Consider the following 20,005-nt stretch of genomic DNA (forward strand, 5'->3'; position numbering starts at 1 on the left):
AAAGAAGGAAAACTTGTCGGAGGGCTTTCGCCAGCCCGCTGTTAACCCCCTTCCCGCAAACCCACGCCTCCTTAGAGGGGCCATCCCAAGACTGGGGAAAGTTCCTTCCGAGCCGACAGCCCTCTTGGATTTGGGAGGAGGCATCCGTGCTGGCTGTGGAATTAGATCTGTTTTGAACCCAGTGGAGCGCATCGCTGGGTCTCGGAAGTCACCGTCTGCGGGCACCGGGGTGGCGCTGCCTGTGCGGAACGGAGAGTTTGCCAGCCCCAGCTGCAAGTGGCCTCTCCTCTCCGCAGTTGTTGTTCTGTGTCTGGGGTGAGGACTGCGAGTGTTGTGGCAAGTTGTGAAGGGAGACCTGGAGGTCCGGAGAGGACTGCGCTCCGCTCGCACTCCCTTCTCCCTCGTCCCGGCTCCTGGGTGTGCAATCCCAGAGAAATTTACAAAGGCCTCTGCGCCCCTCCGAGACCGGTCCGCAGCATTCAGCCCCGCTGTCCCCATTCCCAGCGGGAGCCCCGGAGCAGCACAGGGCGCCGGGGAAGGACTGGCGGGGCGGGGGCGGTCGCGGCGGCGGCATGGCGAGGTTCCGGAGGGCAGACCTGGCTGCTGCAGGAGTTGTGTTACTTTGCCACTTTGTAATGGACCGGCTTCAGTTCGCTGAAGGGAAGCCTGGAAATCAAGTCAATGGTAAGATGCACTTTCGCTTGTTGGTTTCCTGCCCAGTCGGACCTCTCTGGTACCCAGTTCTCCACCCACCCCCAGCCCATCTATCTGCCCTTGGCAAAGTTATTGCAATTGCATTTCAAGTAAACTTGGGCTTCTCAGAAGAGCAGAAGGTTGGCTGGATGAGTAGGGTGGTAGGGACTGAGGGTTTTCTTAAGGATTTACCACTCGCTTCACCTGAGCGGTAAGCAGGGGATGTACCGTCTTCTCCCGAGGCGTCCTGAGAGGGCTCGGGTGTTAGAGCAAACCTTCCCGCGGATACCTCCCCAGGAGCTGGCATCCTAGTCCGCGTCCTCCCGGGCTCCTCCTCCTTCCCTCCTCCTTGCCTCCTGCCGAGATAAACTAAGGGGGTGCATTGTGGCGGATGCGGTGGCAGCCGGGGATTGCAGCGCTCCCCTCTGCTGGAGAAAATTCCCTGCGGCCGCACCTTCCTCCCGCAGGCGGTCCCCGCCTCTGCTCGCTCTTGCTGTCTGGGGCTGAGCCGGCGCTGGAAGTGGGGCGGGCTGGGTGCGGCGGGACACCGGGGAGGGGAGGAGGTGGCAGAGGTGGGGGTGGACGCGCCTCTGGAGACCAACCACCCGCCCCATTGTCCCCCTCCGGCCGGTTTCGCGGACAGGCCTGAACGTGCAGCGGTTCCTGCGAGTGTTCTGGCACTGCCCCCGCGCGGAGCCCGGGAGCCCCGCACAGCCCGGAGGCGGCGCCCCCTGCTCGGGCGGCTGCGCCAGCCAGGTGCGCGTCCATCCCAGGACCGCGCCCCCGGGGTCGAGCGCTGAGCGGGCGACGCAGCCCTGGGCCGGGGGCCCGCCGGCTTCTCCCGGCCAGGCTGCGGAGCGGAAGGTCCAGCTGCCTTCCGGGACCCTGTCCACCGTGAACCGAGTGCCTGCTCTCCATTTCGCTCTCCCCACCCCACGAAGAAATGCATAGATTTTGAGGGGAGGTGAATGAGGAAAAAACACTTGAAGAGAAATAAACGCTAGCTGGTTAGGATAATCAAGGTTTTATTTTGTTGCTTTAATTCCGAGGAGGGGAAATAATAAGTGATTCCTCGGAAAGTATTCTGGCTTCCACAAATGTCAAACTTGCAAGTCGCAGAGGGAAATCTCGGGAGAGCACCTGGGGATTCCAGGTGAGGTGAATCTAGAAGGAAGTCCTTAAATGAAATTTTACCAACCTGAGACAGCCCGAAACACTGTCTGCTCCTGGTGAAAATTCTTACAGAGAAAACAGATTCTGACTGTGCTCCAATTTATCATCAAGGGGTGTGTGTTGGGGATGGGAGTGGGCAACAAGATACCGCTTTTAAAGCTGTGAATAAAACGCAAGTTTCCTGGATGTCGGTTTGTTCTGCACAGAAGGACATAGGTTGTTCTTGACAAGGTGTTGTTTATATCAATACATCATACCTTCTGTTTATTTCTCTGATACATTTTATTGGTAAAAAATAATTAACTTTTACTTGTCTGGGAAACAGCACATTTATTTTAAAAAGGGTAACAGTAATTTTCATGGGCATATTCATGAAATAAATAAATGTTTAAAGAAAGCAATTTATTATATCCCAAAGGAGATTAGAGAGGGCTGTGTGCCAGAATGCATCCTAAGTTGTTTATTTGAAAACTACTTTGGCACTGAAAGTAAATAATGCATTTACAGTAAAAAATAAAAGGTCAACAAATTTTTTTTCTGAACCTTTTCATTAATAATATGTTACTAAGGAAAGAATAATATATATATGTAAGTTTACTAAGTTCTCAAATTGAGGGTAAAGTCCACTTCACTCTAAAATTGGTCATATAATTGAATGCTTCTGCTTTGGGGATTATAAAATACATATATTGCTCAACATAAATCTGCAGGTGTTGTAAACCAATATTTCTGATGGAAAACTAGAAGCCCATATATTTATAGGCTTGAGTAAAAAGGAATAGTTTAAATTTCTTGGCAGTTTTTTAAAAGATATCAAATTGAAGTAGCTTCTTTCCCGGTTATCAATCTCCATTACTTTCATGAAATCATCTTGGAATTAAATAGTTAGCATACTGTAAAATATAAAGTATAGCAATGAAATGGAAGGAAAAAAATATAGTTTCCTTTGTAAAATAGACTAGCTAAAAGTTCAAAACACCAAATTTTTAAAATGTCCAACAGTCTTGGAATTTGGCATGTAGCAATCAGGATTTTTATTACAGACATTTTGACACAGGGGGGAGAAACCTGATTTCATAACAGGAACATTTTTATTATGCATTACTTTAGAAATGCTGCAGTTGACTTTGTTGCCACCAGAGGGCAAAGAAACTGCTAATTTCCTTCCCATTCTTTGCCAAACCTTGGATTAATGATCCTTGATATTTTGTTTTTCCTACGTGCAGTATTTGTCGATATTTCAGCTTGACATTTAAAAATGAATGGTGACTTAAAATAGTGAGAGTTTATTTTATTTCCCATTTTCATTGAAATTAAATATTCATTTAACATTTATATAGTACTTCCTACATGTAGACTTATACTTTGAATACATTCTTGTGGTGTAATAAGTAGTGGAAAACCCCAAATGCTCTGTTCTTCATCACTGTTGGCAATTATTACCACGTTATTGTGGAAGTCCCAAGAATATATTTGAAATAATCTCTCTTATGATTAAAAGTTCATTATTGTATAGTGAACTTTTTTGAAGATTGAATGTGTTGTATTGATACTTACATCTGAAAAGTATTTGCTCATACTAAATAGTACACCTCAACCAATATTTAGAGAAAAATAAGCTTAGAATAATGTTAAATTTTATAAGTCTCAAATCATTTCTGTATTGTTATACATTCATCTTTATATCCTGAACTGATTGTGAAAGTTTAGTAACAATGTCAAAGGAGATAGATGCATTAATCTTAAAGAATTCAAAAGTTTAAATCAGGAAAAAAGGTCTTAAAATATGTAGTTGTATTTTGGCCTCATTATTGCTCTTAGATGTGATTTAATGCAACAAATAAGTTCATTACCACTATAGATAAGAGCAATGATAATTTAGGGCACCAAGGAATTTTCACTTTTTAAACTTTCTAATATTGTTGTAGAGGCAAGTAGTTTATTTTTAGCAGATCATTTACATTTAGTTCTTTCTCTAGTTGGATGTTTTCCTATTATTTTCTGCTTTCATTAGAGTTAAAAAACTTAGTTTGAAATACTACTAATTTGTGGAGTTTTCTATGAGAGTATTTCTGTTGAGATGTACTGTCACTATATATAGACATATCTGGAGCAAAAGCTTATGACAGAGGGTTAATTCAAGTGAATATTCTCTATAAAATGGGCATGTGTCAGATTATTAGAAAATTTAAAAAAATTTTTTTTTACCAGTGACTCTGGATTGCATATAAAACATTTTTAAAATATGGAATGTGAGAGTCTTTTTTCTTTAGAGGATAGATAGAAGTTGAAGCCTGAGGCTGGGTAAGTTTGGAATGAGACATAACTAATCTAGAATGTTCAGTTCAGAAGTAAGGTTTGAAATTCATGGATGTTTGCAAAGAGATTTGTAATCATTACAATTAGGACCATTTATGCATCTCTTAAGTTTGATCTTTGGAAAGAGGTTCTTATCAAGGAGAATGTGCTTGAGTAAAACTTAGGAGTGGAAAATACTAATTCACTCCCCACAGATTTCTTGTCTGTAAGAATCAGATACTTTCATGCAGAGATGTAGATACTGTGGATTCTTTTCAATAGTTTTGGTCTCATTTTCTGCTTCCTAAAATGTACCTTCCCTTGTAGAAACAGTATGTTCACAGAGATGAATGAATTGATCAACCATGATTATGAGATTTAAAATCTCAGGTCAGTTTCCCACTACATGAATTATAGCCTCTGAATGAAACCAGTACACAGGAAAGCAGAGCTACGTGATGGAGAAACTTGAGTCCTGTTGACAATGTTTGTGCCCCTGGATCCAACCATGCCTGAAGCTAGTGTATCCCCTGGACTTTTCAGTTATATGAGCCAATAAGTACCCTTCTTTGCTTAAAAAACAAACAACCCCCTCCCCAAAACCAGGCTCTTCTGCATGGCCATTACCAGTAAATGGAAATGAATATACAATAGGCCTCAGAGAACATAGTTTAAAATGAGAGAAGATGATCCAAAGGTCTGTCATAATGGCCTTAAACCTTCTGTTAATAGAACTTTGAAAAAGTTCATCACACTATCCTGCTACACTTCTGAGTTCTGACTATATTTTCTCTCATGTCCTTAATCTAATACCTTAAAGTACAGTGTGTACTTATAGTGTGTATGTATATATATATCTGTATGTATATGTGTGTGTATACATAATATGTATATATATAGCGGTGATGCACTATTTTCAGTGGAGGTGAACACTATTAAATAAGTTTAGTTCTTTTTGAAATTACTTTTGAACTGAATTGTGCTTAGGCCTCATTCCATTAACCTACACTGAAGGTGGCTTTAAAAACAGTCTCCTAAAACTCATTATTGGATTTCCCAAGTGGTGGAGTAGTGAAGAATCCACCTGCCAATGAAGGAGACATAGGAGATGCAGGTTTGATCCCTGGGTGAGGAAGATCACCTGGAGTAGGAAATGGCAACTCACTCCAGTATTCTTGCCTGGAAAATTCCATGTACAGAGGAGCTTGGCAGGCTACAGTCCATGGAACCACAAAGAGTCAGACACAACTTAGCACAAAACTTGTGGTAGCTGTTACCGGTGAAGGTGGTTGGGTGTGTGGTGCGATGCTTTGCATGTTATTTGTTCCTCAAGTAAGAGAGAGGGGGGGAGGGAGGGAGGGAGGGAGGGAAAGAAGATTTTGTGTCTTAACAGTGATATAGTTCTTGTGAACTGGTTTGTTTGTATCCTTTGGATATTATGAATAGTGACCAGAAACATTACTTTAAAAAAATGAGGTTTTTTTGAAAGCTCAGAGCACAATTTGTGGCCCGAGTGCAACAAGTATATGAACCTTCTGGTGTGCATTTTTTGTACTGGCTTACCTAGGTCTTCATCTTGTCTTTCCCTACTTTCATTTAACTGTGTCCAACTTTTCTCACTTAAAGTCTTATTTAGTTTTAGAGAGGGGAAATAAATAAATAAATAACAATCACCCTAGTACATAAGGTTGTATATTACAAAGTTGCTTTTCTGCTTTCTTTTAATCTAATTTCAGTCCTTTGCCTTTATTCCGAGCACATATTTCACGAAGCTTTGATTATCTCTTTCCAGTATCCCACTCTGAGAAGTCTGTCTTCTTCCCTGAGGTTCACAAAGGAGGTCTTCCCTCACTATCCTCCAGACTATGATTCTGTTCAACTGAGGACGTTGCTGCAGAATGACAGTACTGTAGTGATGCTTTTTCTAGGACAGTTTTCCCCACTATTTATTGTGTCAGGTATTGCCTGGCCAAAAGAATACTATCTGAGGAAAGAAGAGAATACAGAATACTCTACATTGTATTGTAACAAGACTTTGAACTCATTGCATGTTTTTTCTTTGTTTCTATTTTGCCCTCTTTAATTAAAAAGGTGATAAGATATGAATTGATGGCACAGATTTGGATATTTAAATAGAATTAGAGGTCTTGTCAGGAGCCTGTTTGCAATTAGGATAGCCTGTTAAGGATTGTAGATCTGAACACAGGGTCAGAAACTGTGTCACCTTCCTTGAAACACAGACTTGTAATCCCTTCCTCCAGAGGCCATCCAAACACATTTGAGCACTAGTAACTTGCCTTTCCCCTCCAAATTAAAATCAGCTGTCCTCCCTGCTTCAGGCATTACAGTAGACAGTGGCCTGTGATTTTGTCTAGAGGGGGTTAAGAAGGCAGGGATGCAAAATGACTTCCATTTTACTTTTCTGGAATCTTATGACTTAGTTCCTCTCTTTCCCCCACCTGTTATTTTTCACTCATTAATTGGAAATTTTCCCTTGAATACGTATTGTCCAAGGTGTGATCCTCTAGGTAAGGTGCTTAGCTGACTGTGGCTAAGCTGACTGTGGCTATAAGACTATAGAGAGCCTGATGGGAATTTGCCCTGTGGATAAACTGCATAAGAATCAGAATGTTTAAAAGTCAAGTTTGTACATACTCCTTGGAGTGTTCAGTGATAGGAGAAGTCTACATAAAGCCAATAAATTCTCTCTAAGCTTGCTGCTTGGTAAGTACACCCTGGTTTATTTAGATCAGGCTAATGTGTTCTTTGGTCCAGTTGGAATATGGAACATTCAGTATGCAGTGATGATTTTTAGATAGTAGTAATATCCTTCTGTGTTTATATGTATCTGTTTGTGGCAGTGGCTCCCAACTTTTTCTCTCTGAAATCATAATTTGGACATCCTATTAAATATTTATTTCCCTAAACCCTAAAAGGGAAGTAAGCTAGGTGGAATTTATTATTTTACAATGTGAAATTCATAAATAATAATAATGTTCAAGATGTAAAGTAGTCCTGTAGGTGCACTTAAGGTACAGCTCTTTCTGAGTCTATGTACATATCGTACATACGTATTTGCATATTTCTCTCCAAGTTACAGCTTAGACAGCAGCTACTCCTGACCCAATGAACCTGATTATTCAGTTGGTATATTTTTGTTTGTTTGGTTAAAAGAGCCTGTTGACCTTACTGCAGATGTAGCAGTATCTGACTTCTTTTGCTTGCACCCTCCCCTTTTCCATCTGTTATCCATTTCCTTCAATACATTCAAAGGGGTCTATGAAGAAATTATATCAATGTAATCTACATTGCAAAATAGTCCTGAAAAAGTGTACAGGAATTAATTTTTGCTGTACTAACTCATATTTTCAATGCTTATGGGTTCTTGATATTTAAAGGAATCCTGTCCTGAACTTTTGATTCAAAAAAAAAAAAAAAAAGCTCAATTATTTTGTTAGACCATAGTTTTATGCTTAAAATTATCTATAGGGCACTAATATGCATACTTCTTTCAAATATTATATCATCTGATGTTAGCTGTCTTATTTATTTACTTTAATTGAAGTATGATTGACTGATATTAGCTAGTTTAATTGTGGCTTTTTAGTATTTATATATTTCCTAGAAATATACACCTATAATTACTTTTTCCTTTTAAGGGTAAGGGTAACTGTAAGGGTAACTTAGCTCTTTTAGTAGACAGTCAACTTGTTTTTAATTTTATATCACTAATTTATAACTTACATATTTCAAATCTATTTTCATTTCAATTGTTTACCATTTTCTGTATTCCAAGAAACAAGAATTGAACTAAAAGGCATATTGCTATGTATTTACATCTTTTGTTCTTGTTTATTTGCAGTAGAAATAGAGTCGTTGAGTTTATTGTCATGCAACAAAAGTTTAAAGAATATTTTAACACCTATTTGAAAACTCTGGATGTCCTATAAAAGTAAAGTTGACTTGTAAGGTTAAAAACAAAGCCATTTCACATTTTAGTTTGAAAATGTTCTTGCTACATTATAAAGATATTGCTCAAAGTTTTATTTTCATATGTTGATAGAATATCATAGGGTATTGTATATCTTGCATAGTATAAATTTTTACCTGTTTGCATTTATAATTTGAATTTTTAAATTTTATGTAGTTTTCTCTAAATGCTTATTTATTTTATTCAACTTAAATGGATTTTATGAAAATTTTAGATTAATGTGAAGTATATGTAATAATATTTCCTGTATCAAAACACTGTAGTGACATTTGTAAATATGGCAAGAATTGTAAAATTTTTATATGTTGTGAAACAATTTTGATTGAGGCTGAATTTTGTACATATGTATCACATGTCATTGTGTTGGTCCTAACTTTCCCAGTTGATTTATCCCCCAACCGATTTATATAGTCTCCCAGTTATTTTTCTATAAGGGGTGTATCCAATCTTCCATCAACAAAAAATCAGTACTTTTCTTAAAATGGAACAGTGACATGGTATATTTTATTTCCATTTTATTGAGATGCAACTGATACGTAACACAGTGTAGGTTTAAGGTACATGTGCATACTGAGTCCTGTCTGACTCTGTGCAACTCCATGGATTCTTGCCCACCAGGCTTCTCTCTCCATGGGATTTTCCAGGCATAAATACCAGAGTGAATTGCTATTTCCTTCTCCAGCGGATCTTCCTGACCCAGGGATAGAACCCAGGTTTAAGGTAAACAGCAAATGATTGGACGTCCATACATCATGAAATGATTACCACAATAAGTTGAATGAACATCCATCATCTCATATAGATACAAAATAAAAGATTAAAAAATTTTTTGCCTTGTGATGAGAATTCAAGATTTACTCTAAGAGCTTTGATATATATGTATAGTAATGTTAATTACATTTATCATGTTGTGTATTACATTCCTAGTGTTTACCTTATAATTGGAAGTTTGTACCTTTTAACAGCCTTTGTCACCATACAAAGATGTTATGTTATCAGTTCAGTTCAGTGCAGTTGCTCCGTCGTGCCCGACTCTTTGCAACCCCATGGACAGCACCCTGCCAGGCCTTCCTGTCCGTCACCAGCTCCCAGAGTTTACTCAAACTCATGTCCATTGAGTCAGTGATGCCATCCAACCATCTCATCCTCTGTCGCCCCTTTCTCCTCCTGCCCTCAATCTTTTCCAGCATCAGGGTCTTTTCCAATGAGTCAGCTCTTCACATGAGGTGGCCAAAGTATTGGAGCTTCAGCTTCAATATCAGTCCTTCCAATGAACACTCAGAACTGATCTCCTTTAGGATGGACTGGTTGGATCTCCTTGCAGTCCAAGGGACTCTCAAGAGTCTTCTCCGATGCCACAGTTCAAAAGCATCAATTCTTCGGTGCTCTGTTTTCTTTATAGTCCAACTCTCACATCCATACATGACTACTGGAAAAACCATAGCTTTGACTAGATGGACCTTTGTTGGTAAAGTAATGTCTCTGCTTTTTAATATGCTGTCTAGGTTGGTCATAACTTTCCTTCCAAGGAGTAAGCGTCTTTTAATTTCATGGCTGCAGTCACCATCTGCAGTGATTTTGGAGTCTCCCAAATAAAGTCAGCTGCTGTTTCCACTGTTTTCTCATCTATTTGCCATGAAATGATGGGACCAGATGCTATGATCTTAGTTTTCTGAATGTTGAGCTTTAAGCCAACTTTTTCACTCTCCTCTTTCACTTTCATCAAGAGGCTCTTTAGTTCCTCTTCACTTTCTGCCATAAGAGTGGTGTCATCTGCATATCTGAGGTTATTGATATTTCTCCCAGCAATCTTGATTCCAGCTTGTGCTTCATCCAGCCCAGCATTTCTCATGATGTAGTCTGCATATAAGTTAAATAAGCAGGGTGAGAATATAAAGCCTTGACAGACTCCTTTCCCAATTTGGAACCAGTCTGTTGTTTCATGTCCAGTTCTAACTGTTGCTTCCTGACCTGGATACAGGTTTCTCAAGAGGCAGGTCAGGTGGTCTGGTATTCCCATCTCTTTCAGAATTTTCCACAGTTTATTGTGATCCACACAGTCAAAGCCTTTGGCATAGTCATTGACTGCCTTCCCCCAAACTGTACATTTCATCCCTGTGACTCATTTTATTAACTGCAAGTTTGTACCTCTTAATTTCCCTGGCCTGTCAGTGCTGTTTTGAACACTGGTACTGTGTATAGCCTTGCATACATCTCTTCATGTTCATATGTAGGACTTCTATTTAGAGGTAGAATTCATGGGTTATTGGAGTTGTGAATGTTCTACCATAAAAGGTAAAACCTGGGACAAACCCTGATAGACCTTCCAAAGGTCTGTTCCAAAGATAATGTTTCAAAGATAAAGGTGCATGGTACCCTGGTGATTATCCCTGTGCAGATAGCACAGTCTTAATTACTTTAGCTTTTAACAAGTCTTTGTTGGTGGGACAAAGCTGTCCTCCTTGTTCTTGATCTTCAGGAGCATCTTGGCTATCCTAAAGGCTTTTTCGACTTCCCAGGTGGCTCAGTGATAAAAAATCCACCTGCCAGGAGACGCGGGTTCAATCCCTGGGTAAGGAAGATCCTCTGGAGAAGGAAGTGTCAACCCATTCCAGTATTCTTGCCTGGGAAATTCCAGGGAGAGAGGAACCTGGCGGGCTATGGCCTATGGGGTTGCAAAGAGTCAGACACAAGTTAGTGACTAAATAACAACAAAGGAAGGCTCTTTGCTTTTGCATATCTATTTTAGAATAAACTTTCAGGTTTCTTTAAAAACTCCATTGAACTTTTGATGGAAATCACTTTATATCTCAGGGTCATTTGGTAAGATTTCAATGTCAAACAACTTGGAAACGATGTAATTTATTTTCTACAACAGCTAAATGCCACAACAAGTACCACTGTGCTACATAACAAATTGTTAGTAGTGACTATTTGGCAAGTGACCTTTTTTTAGTTGAAACAATGTCCTTAGGTTGAGTGGTCAGTGCTGTTTTCCTGATCGCATCCTGATACTAAACATACATCTAATTGTTTCTTGGGAAATAGTAGGGGGAAACCATAGGTTGATTAAAATGAACAACTCAACTAAAGAAAAGAATATTAATTCCTAACTTTTTAGGAACTGCCACAGATGAGAGGTGGCTGCCAGGCAAATAATTCATGGAAATAACATTTTTTCAGTGTCATTTTAGTAACCTATCTCTTCATTAGCATAGCAGTTCCAAGCAAGACTTTAAATTTGCTGCTTTGTAAGCATTGGTTTTGATGAGAGTCCTCTAGATTTAGGATTCTCCTTAATGTTTGCTCTTTAATTAATATCAATTCCATGGCAGATTTACATTGAAAGAGAGTACACTTTATAAATTGCTTCCATTTAAAGATAGTAAATTTATGATTTTATTTAGACTGTAAGACAATAAATTAAAGGTTTATAATTTGCTTAATTTGAAAATCCTAATTGCACCTCCTTCTCAGCCCAGTTTATGTCTGGCCATTGCTCTGAACCCTGCCTGCTGATCTGGATATTTTTTAATAGGGAGTAAATGGACAGACTGGGCAGGCTGTTTTATTTCTTTGTTATTTAGCCTTCATTATCTTTTTAACATCTGTTGTTCATTTCAGATATTTTTAAAAACAAGCATGATTCAACATCGTTTGCGGATGATAGTCTCATTGTCTGCACATTGCAAAACAGCTTTACACAGGAAGCCAGATTTGTGCAATCTTAGTTTTGGTCAAGCTGTTTTTAGAAGAGCGGTTTGTAAAATAGGCACAACCAATGAGACAGTGATTTTTTACAAACCAAGCAGTGATGTTTGACTTGCTACGGCCTTTTCGTATCCTCAGTTCCCTTATCCTAGCTCTGGCAGGCACCATCCTTTCGAGCCTTGTTCATTTCAGTAGTGTCTCACTTTCCCTCCAACCTCATCCTGCTGGAATGCTTTCTTCATTCCACAGCTGGAAAGATCTTTCTGAAATGCGAATCTGTGTCACCCTTCTGCTGAAAATGCCTTCCTGTCTTCCTCAGGCTCTCACCCTAGAGGTCAGAGGCCTCGATTACCCGATCCTGGTTTACTTCTCCAGGTTCAAGTTCGTCACTTCCTTCCTCCTGCTCTCCCAGGATCCCCACACTTTCTTTCCCCACGAAGCAGCACATGCCATTCCCTTTCCCTGAAGCTCCCTTTCCTTCTCTTCCCGTCTACTTGTCTTTCGGGTCCCAGCTCCATCTGGATTTTCAGCAGCAGTGACTCATTCCTCGGTGTTTCTCCACCAGCTCCAAGACTGAGAGGAGTCCTCCCCAAAGTGTGTTCCGCACACCCTCATGGTGTCACTTATCACTGTGAGCCGCCCAGGGTGAGAGGCTGGCTGTACTGATCACCACTGCCTCACCAGCTCCAAGTACAGGAAGCCCTGTTGAACATTTGTAGGATGGAGGGGTCTTGTTAGTGTCCAGCTTTGTATGATGGTACTGTTAATGGGTGCTTCATCGCTCAGTCGTGCCCAACTCTTTGTGACCCCATCGACCACAGCACGCCAGGCAAGAATACGGGAGTGGGTTGCCATGCCCTCCTCCAGGGGATCTTTCCAACCCAGGGATCGAACTCAGGTCTCCCGCATTGCAGGTGGATTCTTTACTGTCTGAGTCAATTCATTTGTTTAGATTTATCACGCAGACAAAGGGTTTTGTCTGTAGCTTATTTCTACATATTTCTTTGGGCAAAATTTCTCACTCATAATTTCTTTCACATGACACCTCGGATTTAAATACCCGTGATTACAATCTGTAGACGAACCAGAGATTGACATCAGAGTAAAGGAATTTGTAATATATGTTTGTGAAGAACTGAGAATTTATTCACAAATGATGGTTTAAGAACAACCAAGTCACTCAGTAAGCTAAGAACAGAGAAAGGGATACTTTCCTGATTTATAATCCAACAATTTGAATTGTCTAGTAAAATGTTAAAATTGGTTCATTTGTTTCTCTTGAGAGAATGCCATGGTTAAAAAGTTTAGATGGATAAACAGTGAATGAAATAGAAATTAGAGATTGAACCATGAAATCTGCATGAAGAGCTTTCCAGGTGTTTCAAAGCTAAAGATGCAAACTGGGAAATGTGCTCTAAGATGATATACTTACAGAAGTTCCAGATACAAATCATTGGGCAACTTATTAGACATTTTTTCAACAAGATCCTAAAAGATTTCTTAATGCTTCATGCATCTTAGCTTTTGCTAGGCCATCAATCTGTACCCAGAATGGGAGTTACCTCACACTGATGTGAGTTAAGTCTTTCCAAGGTTTTCAGTGTGATTCACTTGCTGAAGTTTTGGTTAGCATCCTTCGTGTATTTAACAACTTGTATTTGTTATTCTACAAGCATATTTTTTTCACCATATCTTTCTATTTATTGCTTTTCTAGAAACTTCCTCCAAAGTCCTTCCACTATGTCACACTAATTTTATGGAGTGAACATCTGATACGTCTCTTACGCCCTTCTAGTAACAGTACCTTCTCATTATTTGGGGATGTTCAGTCTTTTGGAAACAGCATGTCAGCACAATTTAGGAAGGTCATCTAGCTGACTCTGTGTTGTTCACTTGGGTCTTTTGTCATAATGTTGTGCTTCCCCAGATAGTTCAGCATATGTCCCGAAGGTGGATACTCATAATAACCTTTCATCTTGGACTTCAGGCATATTAGTCCTTGCCTAAATGTTGCATGCACATTCTGGAAGAGAGAGTCTTTTTATAAAAGTTATTCTGGGGGTTGCTGCATTGGGAAGATATACATCTAAAGCCGTCTATAGATAGACTTCCTGATAGGCATCCTTGGTGGCTCAGATGGTAAAGAATCTGCCTGCAGTGCAGGAGATGAGGGTTTGGTTGCTGGGTCAGGAAGATCCTCTGGAGAAGGGAATGGCTACACACTCCGGTATTCTTGTCTAGAGAATTTCATGGACAGAGGTGACTGGTGGGCCATGGCAAAGAGTTGGACACGACTGATCCCTCTGACTTTTAGACTTCCTGATAGCATAAGTCAGGAAATTTCAGTTTTTACTTGAGATGTATTGCTTGCCTCTGAATCTTAGTAAATACATCAAAGTTTTCAGTTATATCGTTATTTGAGTAATTACTTGATTGAGGACTATTTTTCCCACTAGACTGTAAGCTCTATGAGAGTAGGAACCACATTTGTTTTCTGTTTTTTTTTTTTTTAAAGCACGTTTCATAGTGTTTGGAATATAGAAAGTACTCGATAAATATTTGTTAAATGGAAGTTTTGAAAAAGTTCATTTGGGAAATATTCCCTCAGTGATTAGTAAAATAATTCAGTGCTCAGACATCAGGTGAGATTTATCAGATGAGTCTAAACTTGCATCTGCAATAGATTTTTCCCCGTTGGTTTTCTTAAGGAATTCTTTGTCCCTTTCTCTTTCTGCACATTAAATTCTCTTAGCTGAGTCTTACTTTTCTAATCTTTCTTCACATTTAACTTGGGGTTTTTCTTTTACTTTCCCTGCAGTTCCTATTATTTTATTTTTCTTATGGGTCTAGATATACATTCCAGGCAGTAGAAAGAAGATCTTAACTCTTCAGTGGATGATACATCATAGCTTTTCTTAGGCCATTAATCTGTACCCAGGATAAAGAGGCAAACGAATATCAAGCAGAAAATAGTTGATCCATAGCCAGGGTTTATTCATTTTATTTGCTTAATTCTTTTTTATTGGGATTTTCTAGACCATTAAAAAAATCTGAAAAGAAAACAAAAATAGTAAGATTACATACTAATATAGCACCCAACACATAGTAACTTCTCAATTTAAACTTGGTTGACTTACGTATTAAATAAAGACCCATGAAAGTCCGTTTCACTTCTAATTTTAAAATGCATTGACTCATTCCTCTATCTATTCACTCATTCAATAAGTAATCAATTAAAAAAAAGAAATGGAGGAATAAATCAATGCCTTTTTAAAAAGTGAAATAGGCTCTTGTAGGTTAATTGGAAACCTAGCCTTTCTATCTCACATACATAAGAAACTTATATGTAAGTTGAGGTCTGCCATATGCTACACATTTATGTGTGATGAGTGCTTAAAATATATGACATTTTCATGGTATGATTGAAATCCACTTAAAAGTTCTGTTCACCCAGTTTTCATATATTAGTTCAGCCTTTCCTTTAGTGAGATAATTTTAGTTGGAAGATGTGTTTGTTCAATCAATTTAATTTCATATTTTATTCTTAGATAAATGAAAACTAGTTTCTATTCTTAAGGAATGTGACCCACAGGGAAACACAAGGACAGATATGGCATGAATCTCATAGAAGAACCATGTCTAGGGTTTGGCAGGGGCGGGGTTGGGAGAAGGCCTTTTGGGAAGACAGCATTTGATTGCTGTACAGTTGTTAAAGGAAGCTTCTGATTCCAGACAGCCTTGGCTCACAATTTACCAGTTGAGTGACCATGAGCAAAAATGTTAACTCCTGGAGCCTCCATTTCTTCATCTGTAATGTGGGAACAAAGTTACTTATCTGCACTGAACATTACTGTTCTCTGCAGGTTTGGCAAGGTCGCCATAGAAATATTAATATAAGGAAGTGTGGAAGCAGTAAGAGAAGGGAAAAACTAAACAAGAGGGAAAGAGTAGGGCAGAACCAGGGAGTTCTCCACAGACTGGTGAGCCAACTGAAAAGGCTTTCAGTAGTGATTTAAGATATTAACTACTGTGGTATCCATGTTTCAGACTGTCCGAGATTAAACCATCATCTTTGGGGTAGTGATAATCACAGGCAATAGTACTGTTGCAGGTGTAGGGAGAATTAAGGCCAGTGAGTGCTTTTGATGGCCACGTGAGCATCAGATGGCATGCAGAGGGCCCACCAACAGGCTCCGACTTGCCTGACAAGGTCCCAGAATCAAAGCACCGCTCATTTTCAGAATCCTCGCCCTCACTCGGCTATAGCCTAGGGCAAGCTTTGGATTTGAAGAACATTATTCCGGTAAAACGTACATTAAAAGAACACTCAAATAATTCATTTTTAACAGATTCATGTTGTGTAAAATGAGACGAAGCTCCCAGAAATGGTTTTCTTTTTTTGGCCTGTGCTGAGGACATGAAATAAAATTCTGCTGTGTCATCTACTTTGTAGGAAGAAAAGAATTCTTTGACCTTATTACTAATGACATACTTGCTTCTGGGGTAAATAAACTGCTGTATAAGATTACACAACTCCCTTGGGTGATCAGGTAACTTTGTTGGATTTTATTGTGATGTTCTGTGTATAAAGAGATCCAAACTGCTATGTGTGTGTGTCTTAGTGAATTTATCAGAAAAGGTAAGCAGTATATGTGTAAGAGCCTGACAGCTATCCTGAGGTTTCATCAGTGAATGGAAGATGAGAAATGTCAAAATAAGAAATGAATAAAAAACCTTTAAACATCCAGAGTTCCCCGAGCAGTTCCTATTTAGCATTTTTCTGCAGAACTACAGAAGGCCTTTGGTGCTTTAGTTAGACCAGCCCTGCGTACGTGGGTAGAAGAGGCGAACACACTCATGGTGCTATTGGAGACCCATGGAAAAACTCCTTCCAGCTTCTGTCACTACACTACTGTGTCTGTGGCTGTTGACTTTAGAGGGTGGGGTTTTGAGTTGAGGTAATGTGTTGTGGAAAATGTCAGTACTAAAAGGAGGAGCAATGGCCATCCACGGCCTTGCTGTTTGAAACCTTGTAAAACAGGTATGGTAAAGAGATAGCATCCAGGTTCAAACAGACTGGGCAGGCAGGCCCCCAGTTAGACCAAGAACAGGAAGAAGTCACTAAGAGCATGTGTGGGCATGTGCTCGCCGATGTGAAGTCTGTGTGTGCGTGTGAGGGTGTGTGGAACAGGAATGCCAGGAACAGGCAGAGGAACAGGAATGCCAGGGTCGGGGGGCTGATAGAGAGTTGCTACAGAGAGCTGGGTGGGCTTGGAGGACCAAATCCGTATACGATGTCTCCGTGTGTGGCACTCTAGGGTATAGTGCCTAGGGTCCCATTTTAATATACGACTACTATTACATTGTTTGCTCATATAATCAAAAGTACTTACAACTTCTCAATATATCCAAATTATCCAATTGGATTAGCCTATTAACTGGAAGAAATTGGCTTAATTATATGATGATCAGTATGAACAGGAATTGTTCCATCCCTCTCACATAGCCACATAAATGTGTCTTACATTATCAATTACATTGAAATTAATAGGCCATTAAGTTGGTGTTGATGAAGTTTATTTCTCAGAATTATTTATTCATTCAACAAACATTTGTTAGCTGTAGTCTAGGTGCCAAGTATTGTGTTGTAAAGAGAGAAAAAATATAGTCCCTGCCAGGTAGAAGTTACAGGGCAGTATTAAAAATACGAAGGTAAAGAGATAATTCTAAGAAAATGGATGAGAGGAAGAGAGGGGATCCCATGGTCTTCTGATCATGCACTGTGGATTAGAAAAAAAGGACCACAGGATTTAGGTTAAAGGGTCAAGGGAGACTTCCTTGAGGAGCTATTTCAGTCTTGAATTGAAGCACGAGTAAGATTTAGGAGTGTGGAAAAGATGGAAATATGTTCCCAACACAGAGAATAGCCTGCAGGCAGGAAACATCAGGCTCTTTGGCATCTGCCATTACCTGTGGGGAGAGACCGTTGAAAGACCAAGAAATGTCTCCTCTGTCATAGAAAGGTGTTGAATTCTTGCCTGCAAGTGACAGCTGGCCATCGGATGGGCCTCTCAGAAAGGTAGTGTTGGTATGGAAGGGGCAGACCTGGAGATAGACCAGATTTAGAAATGATTGGATTAATAAGGATGAAAGGTGACGAAGACTTCCAATAACAGGAGAAAGTCTAAGCCAATTCCCTTTAGGGAAGGGACAGATGAGTTCAGCTTTAGACATGTGGAGTATTGAGATGGTTAAGGGACATTCCTGGGGAGATAGATGCCAGCTCTACCAGGTGGTGGTCTCGGATGAGATTGAGATGTTGAATCATCAATGTGTAAGTGATAGTGAAAACCAGCGAAGAAGCCTGAAAAGACGGAGAAGAGCAGAGGGTCAAGGTCAGAGTCCTAGAGAAGTGGTTTGGGAAGGATGTATGGAGGAGGGTGCTCAGGAGGGAGGATGAGGAGGAATTACCTGAAGAGGGAGGCCAGTCTGTCTGAGGAAAAGCAGGTCATTAGAACTGGCAAGGAGTGGCATCTGGGAATTCAGTTAGAATTTTGCTTGGGTGGATGAATGAGGGCCCAGATTTGCCAGATTTCATACGTGATGAAAGAGAAGTCAGTGATCTGGATGAAACTACAATCTTTAGAGAAAATAAAGGGATGTCTGGGAAAGAACTGAAGGGGAGGAAGTAACTTACTATCAAGAGAGGGTTTTGCCAGGATGGGAAATTTGAACCTGTTCACAGGGCTTACCAGGTGACTCAGTGGTAAAGAATCTGCCTGCCAAGGCAGGAGATGCAGGAGGTGTGGGTTTGATCCCTGGGTTGGGAAGATCCCTTAGAGGAGGAAATGACAACCCACTCTAGTATTCTTGTTTGGAAAATCCCATGGACAGAGGAGCCTGGTGGACTACAGCCCATGGGGTCACAAAGATTTGGACACCACTGAATACACACACACATACACGTAGGTATGGGGAAGCAGCCAATAGATAGCTGGGCAGATTGAGAATATAAATATAATAAGCTACATATAAATATATTCTGTAAATATAGTAAACTATGTTGTCTCTGGAGGCATGATAACAGTTCTCCCAAAATGCAGCTTGACTCATGGAATCCTTTATTATGTTACATGTAAGAAAATTGCTGGGTCATCTAATAAAAATTTAATTAAGGCTGGATGATATCACATTTGTGTTACGTGAAGTCATCAAATCCATGAAACCTTAGAAATAAAGTTTGTTGGAAAGAGAATTTCACCTTAAGAAGTAGCAACAAGAAAAATGAATGTTTCATTTATTTTATCAGTTTAGCCTGGACTGCAAAATGTTTGTAACATGATAAATAAAGTACGTTAGAGAAAAGGGCACTTAAAATATAGCTTATTTAGTTTTCATGCATTTTTTTTTTAAGCCAGCATCACACCCTGAAGGAAATGGGAGTAATGACTTCATTGTTCTTTTATCAATAGGGACCAGGAATTAAAATAATAAACTATGAAAAGGGAGTTGTTTTTCCTGCTGTAGTTCATTTTTATGGCTGTTTATCGATGCATATTTGTGGTGATTAAAATAGTGCCCAGCACATAGTACATACTCAGGAAATAATTGTGAACTATGAGTTTTCTAACCTTTATTTGTATATAAGCAACCAAGGAAATAAGACCAAAATACTTTCTCATAAAAACTTTGGATCTCTCTCCTAGGAAACAGTAAACTCTTATAAAAGAGGTATTTATTTTCTTCCAGTATTGCCTTCAAGGTGAGTTGGAGTTTTATCAGCAGTTGTTTTATAAAATTGTTAGAAAACTTTAAAAGGACTGATTGTTATCATCTGTAACATGCTACCCAGCAAGACATTCCTGACCAGCTTGAAGTTAAGAAAAAAATAATCAGCCTTAATTAAAGGCTGATTAAAAACAGGAACACAAGTTAAGAGCAATAAAACCCTCTTAGCTGTAGGTTGCGTGCTCAGTCGCTCAGTCGTGTCCGACTCTTTGTGACCCCACAGACTGTAGCCCACCAGGCTCCTCTGTCCATGGGATTTTCCAGGCAAGGGTACTGGAGTGGGTTGCCATTTCCTCCCTCTTCCCAATCCAGGGATGGAACCCACATCTCCTGCTTGGCAGGTGGATTCTT

The 20,005-nt window shown here is 39.9% G+C and overlaps 1 protein-coding gene across 2 annotated transcripts in view; it reads left to right on the forward strand.

Annotated features, from left to right (window-relative positions):
* The first annotated feature begins 572 nt into the window (after nt 1–572).
* PLXDC2 (plexin domain containing 2) overlaps nt 573–20,005 on the forward strand; it is a 423,511-nt gene continuing 404,078 nt past the window's right edge. For both annotated transcript variants that reach the window (XM_020911626.2, XM_020911627.2), the window contains exon 1: nt 573–684. In XM_020911626.2, the coding sequence (XP_020767285.2) occupies nt 573–684 (112 nt within the window). The remainder of the gene's footprint in view (nt 685–20,005) is intronic.

This window comes from Odocoileus virginianus, chromosome 9 (genome assembly GCF_023699985.2).
Source record: "Odocoileus virginianus isolate 20LAN1187 ecotype Illinois chromosome 9, Ovbor_1.2, whole genome shotgun sequence".
Lineage (NCBI taxonomy): Eukaryota > Metazoa > Chordata > Mammalia > Artiodactyla > Cervidae > Odocoileus > Odocoileus virginianus.